Raw genomic sequence first — 11,484 nt, 5'->3', positions numbered from 1 at the left:
TCCCCCACCCACTCATACACTCTCACATGTAGTCTCTTTCTCGCACACAAACTAATCTAATCTGTGTTCTGAGATAGGCGTTTCATTATGGGGTGGGGGATGTTTTGGTCCTTCATTCCTTTAATGAGAGGAAGAAAGTCAGTGCCAGTATCCCTTTTCAGGTCTCCAAGACTGGAATGAAGAAGGCCTTGAATGGACTCAGTGACCATGTAGCAGGAGGGATGGGAGTGGGGTATGTAAGGTCATAGCAAACCAAACGAGTTGACAGGGAACTTCGCTGCCAATGTCTGAGGTGGTGGCAGGAGAGTCTATGGTTATCTTACCATTGTGTAGGGGCCTCTATATTGTATCTCTATAGCCAGAACACTCTCAACAACCACATTCATCCAGACTTAAGAGTTGTAGATGTTTGTCTATTGAAACAGTTACTGCAATAAACTGTCAAATGGTGATGAAGCTGTGAGGAAGAAGCAAGTTTGGTGTCTAATACCATTTTATTTCAGTAAGAGAGTCAACTCTTGGCATGGTTCAGTCTCATTAAGACCTCATCAGGGAAGTTTGGACTTTTCCATACTTGCTGAAGGATTTTGAGCAATGATTCCCAACCTTTTTTATGTCTAGCAACACTCTTTGGAAATGTTTTATTAATTTTGCCACCTCACCTTACAAAAATTAAATAACGTTTGAAATTGAAAGAATCAATTTCCAAATAACTAATTTGTTAAAAAAAAAACTGAACCGCATACAGTATTGGGGTATAATAAAGATTAATTAAACATGGCCATTAAATAATGATGACGGTGATGAAGATATATGACCTATGACAGGGTTATTGAATCTGTCCTTACTTTTTCAATGAAACTAAAGTATTATTTGAGGGAATTTTGGCTGCTCTCTCTTTTTTGTTTGTTTTGGCAGGTTGAGTTATTTTAGTAGGTCAAACCATTGGTTGTTTGTGATCAGTTATATTCAATCGAATGGCAGTACTATCCTATTACTTAATTTAGAGTAATAATTTTCTTTTTATCTCTCTACAGCACTGACATCACTAAATAGCATGGTGGTAGTAGTTGTAGTAATAGTAGTAGTAGTAGTAGTAATTATTACACACTGTTAATTTCTCTTTCTTCTTCTTTGTTATTCATGAGCAAACCCACACTCAAACCCCTGCTGCTTATCTTTCTCTTTGTGAACATGTAGGTTTGTGAACATGTAGGTTTGTGCAATCAGGGATTTTTTTCTGTGATTCAGTTGAATTGTTTCGAGTCAGTTCATCTTTTAAAACTGAACTCTTCTTTCTGTGGAGAACCACTTCATCGACAATGAAGTATGAGAGAGAGAGAGAGAGAGAGACAGGTAGATGGAGAAAAGTAGACCGAATATGTTTAATGTAATGTAAAACTGTAGTAGTAGTTTTGTGTATTATTACTATCATTTCATTATTATCGTTATTGGATGAGAATGGTTCATTTCGTCAATTAGATTTAAAAATAAAACTACTTATGTTATTGTAATGTTTCCTCGAAGATTATCAAACTTAATTGAAAATACCTCTTCTTCCTCCCTTCCTTTCATTCTTCTCTTGCAAATAAACAAATAAAATAAAATAGTAATTGTATAATTGCAAAAACCTTTGACATACTCTACCCACCCCTTCTGCATGGTCCTTGACAGCATTTACTAATAATAATAATGATAATGATGATAATTATAACAATAATAACGATAATCTGTGATCACATGCACCAATAAACTGAAAGGTCAGCAAGTATATCCCAGCTGAGCTAAAACAAGTCTATTCAATGGCAACATCTGCTTTAAAAGGTCAAGAAATCAATCATTTTTTGCTCATCAAGATGGATGCCCCACCACTCTTCGTCCCTCTCACCATTGCTTAGTTATGAAAAAAAAAATTTTTTATGAAATCACTTTATTTAATGGCATTATAATGAAAATGATATCGTTAATAATAATGCTTTCAAATTTTGGCCCAAGGTCAGCAGTTTTGGAGAAGCAGACAAGTTGATGACCCTGAAGGGATGAAAGGCAATGTTGACTTCAAGAGGATTTGAACTCAGCATGTAAAAAGCCAGGAGAAAAGCCATTAAAGCATTTTGTTCCACCGACTTCCAACGATTTTGCCATCTCACCATCTTAAAGGTTAATAATGATGATGATGATGATAATTCAAACCTACTAACATAGGTAGAAGGCCTGGAGTTTAGTGGAGGAGAGAAGTGGATTATATGGACCCCAGTATCGTAAAAATTTCCCCATGAGGATCATTGTGGTTTTGTAGAAGCAGTGGAATATTGCACTTAATATCTTATACTTTTTAATTTAGCTCCTTTGCATTTCTGGACTCAAATCTTCTGGGCTGGAGCTCAATAAACTATGTCTCTTCCTTCCTCTTGTATATTTGTGGAAACATGGGAAATATTTTTTTTTTCTAATTAACTGAAGGCAGTGAAATGGTAGAATCCGTTTACTAACAAATGTTTTGTGGTATTTTGTTGTCTCACATTCAGAGATTAGATCCTATTAATTTTGACTTTCTTTTTGATGATCATTTTTATGTGTTGTTCATTTTATCTCTAGAATATTCTAGAGTTCTAAGTTGTTGCCCACTAGGAAAATTGTGTATACGACTAGTGCTTGGGGTTTTTCTCTTTGAGATGATTAAGTTTGGCAAAAATATTCCATAAAGATTTTCATTGTTTATACAGTTTTGTTCCTTAAACCTCCTCTTTCCCTATTTTGCTGTAACCAGTATTTTTTTCACACCCATTTTATATACACTGATGCTTTTTATCCAACTTAAAACCTTGTTCTAAACAAGTGCACTCCATCATCCTTAACTTAAATCTCTTTAGGGTCCTCTCTCTGATTCCACATATCTCTGCAATTAATCTTCAAGTTTGTCATTAATTGGTATATCTGAAGTAAGATCTCATCATCTTGTCAATTCAAGTAGTTCTTTTACAGTTAAGGACACCACAACTCTTTCAATCAACAAAATCAATTTTTTCTGCTTATATATCAGGATTGAACAGTGATTTAAAAAAACTATCAAAAAACAAGAAAAAATTCTGGTTTTTAAATTATTATTTTAGGGGTTGTAAATTGAGAGTGTTGGAGCAAATTCCTTGTGGTATTTAGTGACTCCATTTTATATTGAAAGTTCTAATCTTCACCGTGTTCAATAAAATAAATACCAGTTGTGATACTGAGGTTAACTTTGCCTTTTATTCCTCCAGGATCAATAAAATAAAGCACCACTTATGTTCTGAAGTTGATCGTTTCAACTAATTCACTTCCCTTAAAATTGCTGGCTTTGTACTTAAATTAAAATCAATTAGTCGGACAATAATTCTTATAGATGCATGTGGTGTGGTTAAGATCTCTTTGCAACCCCCATGTGGTTGAGTTGTATTAGGAGATGTTTGTACAGAGAATATCTTGCAAAAATTGTGCTCTTTAACTGAATGTATTTTCTGTAAAATATGCCATGGACCTTGCAGAGTTTATTTCTGCTGTGTAGAATGTTGTAATCCTTGCTGGGGTTTCTACACGTTTGATCAGATTCTTTATTATCCAGGGGCAAGTATGGCTGTAGAGTTGTAATTGTGACTACAGATGGGCAGGTGGGGCTCTGTCGTTAAGGTGTTTGCTTCCCAACCACACGGTTCTGGGTTCAGTTCCACTGTGTGATACCTTGGTTAAGTGTTTTCTACTAAAGCCTCTGACTGGTAGATTTGGTAGACAGAGACTGAAAGAAGCCTATTGTTTGTATGCTAGTGTTGTCTTGTCTTGACATCAAATGATTGTTGTAAATGAGTGTCACTGTCCTACAAGCAGTGTCATTCAATTCTGTGAAAACATGTTCAGCCATGGGTAAAATATTACCTTGTTTGGAAACAGGTGAGGATTGGTGACAAAAAAGGTATCTGGCTGTAGAACATCTGCCTTAATAAACCCCAGCTTATGCACACATGGGTAAAGTGGGCATTAATATGAGGGTGGTGACACAGTGCACCAATCATTCTTGGTACCATATTCTCATACCTATGTCCTGCTTATTTCTATTTTGAGGTCCAAATATTTTAGTATTTATTTTCAAAATTATGTTTTATCTCATTTGATATTATTAGTAATGTTTTGTCTTTTGTTTCTCTTCCACAGGCACACATGAAGTTTCCTTCAGATTATCCATATTCTCCTCCTAGTGTTCAGTTTAAATCAAGAATGTGGCACCCAAATGTTTATGAGGTTTGTGGCATAAGTTTTGTTCTATTTTCCTTTTTATGTGTGTGTGTGTGTGTATGAAGAAGTATTATTGAATTACATGAAGTGGTAACTTCCCGAGTCTCCGTTTCTGTGTGGCCACCAGATGTTGGTGTGGGACTTTAGAGAGATTTGAGGAAAATGAATGTCTCAGTGTCGACGTTTTGGTTGTTGTGTTGAGGCTCACATACATGTGAACATGTACACTCACAAGAACTTGTGAACATGCAAACACACATTTGTGCACACACACATATATATATATATATGCACATATGTGCATATACTTATACACCCCTATGCATACACACACACTTATGTATATATTACACACACACACACACACATTCATTCCAAATAATTTCTTCATCACTTTTAGTATTATGGCTAAAGAATCTATCAAGTGTTTTAAGCATGCTAGCCACACATACTCACCTGCATACACAGCACCCTTCCCTTGAAATTACATCTTACAACCCAAAGAGGGAGGACCCTTATACAATATAGTCCTCAATATATTTAACTATGAGATGAGGCAGTCATGGCAAGAATGTCTTCTCGTCATAGGTCTCCTGGATCAGGATTGACCTGAGGTTAAACAACATTACCCACATTTATGTCCTTCCCCCGCTCCCCTTCACATGACCTAATCTTGAACAATTTATACAATTTTTTTTTTTTCTTCTTCTGAAATATCTCAGTATATTTCTGTGCAATGTTTAGAAAATAGTTTAGCCCAGGAGGGGAGGTGGGGTTGAATGTCTTATCTTCAATTCCCTTATTTCTTTAGTTTGTTTTACCTCCCTACTACAACCAACGGAATTTTATTCATTTATTCAAACATCTGTTTATTTTAGTTTAGTTTTCATCTCCTTCTTATTATTCTCCTTCTCTTCCTCTTTTTCTTCTTCTTTTATTATTATTATTATTATTATTATTATCATCATCATCACTGGAATTCTCGCTCTCATCTCGGTTGTTATTATAAAGCAAAAACATCTAAGTCTTCTAATTCTACTGTGTTGTATCACTCTGTCATACTGGAGCAAATATTTCTGGACTGTCTTATAATATTTGGAGAAAGTAAAATAACGGAAAAAATAGCATTGTTGTTGTTGTTGTTTAGTGGCAGGAAGAAAGTCTTGTCTGGGAGGATGTGTAAAGCCATGGTTGGTGAGGAGATTGGAATGAGAGATATGAGAGAAATAACTTAATAATGAGAAAATGAAATTTTATATGAGAAGTAGGAAATTTATGAATTAATTTGAGATAACAAAATATTTCTAGCTTTGTTGCAGGTTTTAAAGCAAGGTTAAATATTTTTATTTATTTATCTTGTCTGTCTATAGTGTGTGTGTGTGTGTATGGTTGATAACCTTGAGAAAGTCATAAATATTGCATGGCCTTGTTCATTACGAACAAATCAGAGACCTTGTGTCTCTGTACAACAATTGTACGAGTGGTGACTCTAATCAATAGGGCTGATAAAACAAGTACTGAGCTCAATATAATCAATCATACCATCCTCACATAATTTGTGGCATTGCAATTATTATTATTATTGTTGTTATTGTCGCTGTTGTTTTGGTGAGCTGGCAGAATCATTAGCGTGTCAGGCAAAATGCCAAGTGGTATTTCTCCTGGCTCTTTACAATCTGAGCTCAAATCCTACTGAGGTAAATGTTGCCTTTCTTCCTTTTGGAGTTGAAAAAATTATGTACCAATCAAATACTGGGGTTGATGTAATCGACGTAGCCCCACTCCCGAAAACTGCTGGCCTTGTGTCCAAAGCTGGAAACCATTATTATCATTATTATTATTATTATTATTATTATTATTATTATTATTGCAGCAGAATTGTTAGCACATTGGACAAAATGCTTATTAGTGTCTCTTCCAGTTTTACATTTTGAGTTCAAATTCTGCTGAAGTAGACTTTCCCTTTCATCCTTTTGGGGTCCAATAAAATAACTACTAGTTAAGCAGTGGGGTCAAAGTAATTGACCAACCCCTCCCTCATAAATATGTCTATGATGCTCCCCCTCTACTTCTACTCGTGATCAGAGATGCACATATCGTCTGGCACTAAGAGACATGCTGAACTGGTTAAGATCAAACAACTGACAAGCAAATCTGTGATATTGAGCAGAATGTTTGCTGTAAAACCCATTTTTTATACCAAGGTAGTTGATGCTATTGACCCTAGTACTTGACTGAGGTATAAAGCCAGGGATTTTAGAGAAGGGATCAAATCAGCTAAAGTCACATTGGACAGGTGACTGGTAAAAATCCGTCTGAGCAGTGTTTCAACTCAGAAAGTAAAGGCTTGAAACTGAACTCTTCAAAGTAGTTAATGCAGTTGTTTTTGTCTGTATTGAACTCTATTCTTTTTTTTTTTCTTGGTTCCAGAATGGAGATGTTTGCATATCTATATTACATCCCCCTGTTGATGATCCACAGAGCGGTGAGTTACCTTCTGAAAGATGGAATCCTACACAGAACGTCCGGTAAGCAAGTCTCTTTCAGTGTGTGTGTGTGTTAAGCAACTGCTTTTTAGTTGAAAAATTAAAATGTTCTTGTTTTACACAATTCTTGAAGTGAAACAATGTGTTGGAAATATGTTGTATTTTGGATAGGTCGTTGTGCCAGTGAACATACAAATACCCACTGGTTGTAGTTCACTTTTACATTGCTGATCAGTTGATCAATCAACTATTGATTGAATTGTCAATGACTTTCACTCAGTGATCTGCAATTAGTTTTGCTTCCTGTTTTGTGTTTGGTGTTTATATGTCTTGCAAAATGAATTTATAATGAAAGATCATCAGTTGTGTGGTGAAAGACTCTGATGAAACAATATTTGATTAATTAGTCAACAATAAACAAGTGAACTGCAGTCAGTGTATGTAGGGTTTTTTTTTTTTTATTTGAGAGAATGTCTCCCAAAATGGAACACTAATTACAATGTGATTAATCAATATTTATTATATATTGTGAATTGATACATTGATAAATATCTCTTGTATATTATCCTGGTTTCATTTAAGTGATCCAGGCCCTCTTCATGTCAGACTTGAAATAGCTTTTTAGATGGTAGAAAGGGATTCTCTCACAGCTGTGTGTAGTTGTCAATACCTTGAGAAAGATCTTGTTTGAAATAATTACTACCAAACTCTGCTTGACCAAGTGCATTCCTCTTCTTCACCTATAGAATCTCTATGCTGTTGGAAAGTGAAGGTCAAGTATTTGAAGCTTCCCCTCCCCTCTCACAAATGATTTAACTTATTGAATTGTGTATTGTGGTAATTTATTTCTATAGTGCTCTTAGCCACTGGGTATCCACCCATTTCTGATGTCAGTTAATGATGCCAGTTAAGCATTACTGTTCAAGTCCACTAATTGTGTGTGTGTGTGAATCAGTCAATTAGTCTATCCATTCATCACACCTGGAAGCTGTTGGCAAAGTGGTTGCTAGATTTTTGTTGAATAAGCTGATGGAAGATATCATCCCTAAATCCCAAAATGGCTTTAGATGAGGTAGAGGAACAATGGACATGGTACTCTCTGCAAGACAGACCCAAGAGAAATGTACTGAACTGCAGATACCTTTATATCAAGTCTTTGTTGATTTAAAGAAAGCTTTTGATACAGTTAACAGATGTGCCCTGTGGAAAATCCCTGGAAAAGTCAAGTTCCTACCATCGTTTGTCACTATGTTTGATTGCACTAAAACAGTTCTGATTGACATTGAAGTTAAGCAAGGCAGTATTTCTGCTCCCACTCTTTTATTTTGATATTCTTTGCTGTTCTGCTTACGTATGCATTCTACACTTGTGACAAGGGTATTCTCTTGCAGTTTATGTATGTATGCATGTATGTACATAGGTACGTATTGGATATTTTTTTTAATGTACCTCATATATACAAACATACGTACATATGTACGTATGTACAAGGTGCATTAAAAAAATATCCAACTTCATTTTTTCCTGCCGAAACTAATGCCACATGGGCAAAATCCTTTGGATGGGACCTGATGCCACCCTCTTGCACATGCACCAAATTTTCATGCCAGGAGTCCATGCCAGTCCCCAACTGTTACACCAAGTGTAACTTGACTCGATTCATTCTCTTTCACTCACACCATCACCATTACTCTTGACTCAACCTTCTGTGCTCTCCTTAGGGAGTTGTTTGTCTTTTGTATGAGCAAACCAACAGAGACCCCTTTTGTTGTCTTTAGAGGTATGGATGCATGCCTATTCGTGTGATCTAAAAATTCACTCCACTATCTTGTGGTTCTAGGATCAGTCTCACTGTGCAAGTGTGAGAGTTTATCCAAGTGATATTTGGTAGATGGAAACTGTGCAGAAGCCAGTCATACAGACTACATATTCTTGAGAATATCAACACAATTAACCCTGGGCAATTTGCCCAATCAAGTGAATTAATTATTGTAATTATTAATTACTGCATTTGTATATAACCCACAATTTGCAATTTTAGCATTATAATTATATTGATGTAAGAATATAAATCTTATTGGATGATAGCAAAAACATGAAAATGTGGCTGAAATTAGTTTTATTAATATGTATTTGCATCTTGAGTTATACTTTTTCTTCATTTTTCTCTCAATTGAGGAAATTGTCCAGGAGGGCAGGTGTTCCAAGGACTGATTTTAGGCTATGGCCTTTAACCTGTTGGTCACTTTAATCTGTTGCTCCATGGTACCTTTAGCAGAATCCAATCTTCTGGCAAGTCTCCAATCTAAAAATAAGCCATCTGTTGTGGTTTCTTCTCTTTTCTCCACCAGTTGCAGGGGCCCTGAAAGGTTCAAGGCTGGTCGGCTTCATCCCTTAGGCAAGTGTCTCTGGACTTGTTCCACTCCATCCATACTCTAATCACTCTGCTGATACGATTGAGTCGTTGCTTGGACTGATCAGGATGTCGTGAACTGGGACTGGTTGCAGTGTTCCTAAGAGTTGTGTGGGATGTCCAGCAGTGGTGGTGTTGCTGAGGTGAGGTGTTCAAGTGTGGATTATGATGATTGGCTATACAACCAGTGGCTCTAGGCTACAGGAAAGCTTAATTGATTTGTGTGCACAGATGTTGGAAAGCCTTGATCAATACGATTTGTGCAGACTTGTATACGAGAGAGAGAGACCGCTAACGAAACAAACCTATTTGCTTGATGTTTTTAATCATGCTACTCTCACTTTTGTTATGGGGCATGTCATTCTGACACTCAGGGGCTAATGTTCCAGTGACTATGTAAAGACAGAAAATTGGAAGTGTGGGAGAGATAAGACAAGCTGGGTACTTACATGAAATCTAGACCTGCACTAGCTGTGTACACAAGTCTTGTATGTGAAGAGCTGCAGTTGTCAGTATGAACCTTGCATACATAAATAATCTGTTTGGTTTGGGATTTATGTAAATTCCTTCTTTACTCAGCACAATTGATTTATGGCTATAAGGACAGACGCAGGACACTGTCTTTGGAAGGTTTTGGAGCTTTCTTATGAGAGAGAGAGTGGTAGGGCAACTGTATCCCGGCTGAGGGCCTGGTGGTACAGACTGTGATGTAACTACTGTATTGTGTTGATGGTGCAGTTTGTGTATTTTTTGTTTATTGCAGAACAATTCTCCTAAGTATAATTTCCTTATTGAATGAACCGAACACATATTCCCCAGCCAATGTAGATGCTTCAGTGATGTATCGCAAATGGAGAGACTCAAGAGGACGAGATAAAGAATATGAAAATATTATCAGGTAAAGTCATTTTATTATCCAAGGGTAGCAGAACCATTGGCTGGACGAAATGCTTGGCAGCATTTCATCCTTGTGAGACTGGTCCTTTTGTTTAAAAGACCAGCCAACAATCCATGTTTATTTTATCAGTTGTATTGTCCCCTTAAACCTTGTAAACTTATACCAATGTTAGAAATCATTGTTTGGTTATTTGTCACTTTATATTCTAGGTTCAGTTTGCTCCTGGGTCAGCTTTGCCATTCATCTTTTCTAGGGTTAATAAAATAAGAACCAAGTCAAGCAATGGGATTGACTTCATCAGTTATATCCCTACTCCCTAATTTAGGGGTTTGTGCAGTTTCAGTTTTCTGAGGGAATGTTTCTGTATGTGACATCTACTTTGCTGTGCAGCAGTGTTTGCTGTCATTTCAAGTCACTTCAGTCTGTGTGTGTGTGTGTGTGTGTGTGTGTGTGTGTGTGTGTGTGTGTGTGGAATATACACTTTGAGATGTTATTATTTTATTGGGATGTGCTGTGTGACATAAACATATTGGAAGGTGATAGTATTATAAAAATTGTGATATAGTTTTCGTGGTGATTCTGCAGATTATGTAAGTAAATTTGTTCTTTTGGGATGATTGCATAGAACACGAGCCCATGCTGTGGCAGTTGTGCATTAGTATTGGGGGTGGGGTGGGGTATAGAATATGTACTGTGAAAGTTGTGTTATTGGATTGCAAGTGACATGTGTAGGATATGGGCTGTGTCTGGCAGGACTAATTCTTTGGACCGTACAAAGGTGTTTTATTCCCAGTATGGTTCTTAAATTTTACCCTAATTGTATTAATTATGTTTGGCATCATTTTCATTCTTATTAAGTCTCACCAGAAGCGGAAGGTGCTGTCCCTCCAGTGAATTTGTTGAAAGACGAGGGAGAGTCATGGAAATGGTGCTGGGTGAATGACTTTATTTTTCAGCATGAACCTGTTAGTTGAAAGTAGGCAGTTGTTCTTGTTTGTGGGGTTCCTTAGTTAGTCTTAGGGGCCTGTCCAGCTGTTAGGACATCTCATTGCACTTCTTTGTGTATTCTTGGTTTTCAAATCTTTTTTTTTTTGTTTGTGACTGATTCTGCAGACTCCTCCATTGTTTCTTGTAATGTTCTATTTAACTGCCGCTCTTGTGGCAAATATAAATTGTTGTTGTTGTTGGGATTCTTATTGAAAGTATCAATTCTTCTGTGCACAGGAAACAAGTTCAAGCAACAATAGCCGATGCGGAGAAGGACGGTGTGACAGTGCCGACCACCCTCCAGGAATACTGCGTAAGCGGCCGTCCCAAACAGACTGAGAGCCACACCGACTTAGACTATTACGACGACGACGTCTTTCTTGACGATGACGATGACGACCATGCTGACGGTGATGATGATGATTGTTGTTCAGGGC

The 11,484-nt window shown here is 36.8% G+C and overlaps 1 protein-coding gene across 1 annotated transcript in view; it reads left to right on the top strand.

The window, feature by feature from the left end:
• Nucleotides 1–11,484, top strand: part of LOC106874100 (ubiquitin-conjugating enzyme E2 R2) — a 56,747-nt gene that overhangs the window by 44,316 nt on the left and 947 nt on the right. Inside the window, exons 2-5 of the mRNA XM_014921704.2 lie at nucleotides 4,183–4,269; nucleotides 6,694–6,791; nucleotides 9,926–10,060; nucleotides 11,285–11,482. Of these exons, the coding sequence (XP_014777190.1) occupies nucleotides 4,183–4,269; nucleotides 6,694–6,791; nucleotides 9,926–10,060; nucleotides 11,285–11,482 (518 nt within the window). The remainder of the gene's footprint in view (nucleotides 1–4,182; nucleotides 4,270–6,693; nucleotides 6,792–9,925; nucleotides 10,061–11,284; nucleotides 11,483–11,484) is intronic.

The sequence above is a fragment of the Octopus bimaculoides genome, chromosome 15 (assembly GCF_001194135.2).
Source record: "Octopus bimaculoides isolate UCB-OBI-ISO-001 chromosome 15, ASM119413v2, whole genome shotgun sequence".
Classification (NCBI taxonomy): Eukaryota; Metazoa; Mollusca; class Cephalopoda; order Octopoda; family Octopodidae; genus Octopus; species Octopus bimaculoides.
Note: the sequence above shows the minus strand (reverse complement) of the source record. Positions and strands in the feature narration are given on the sequence as shown.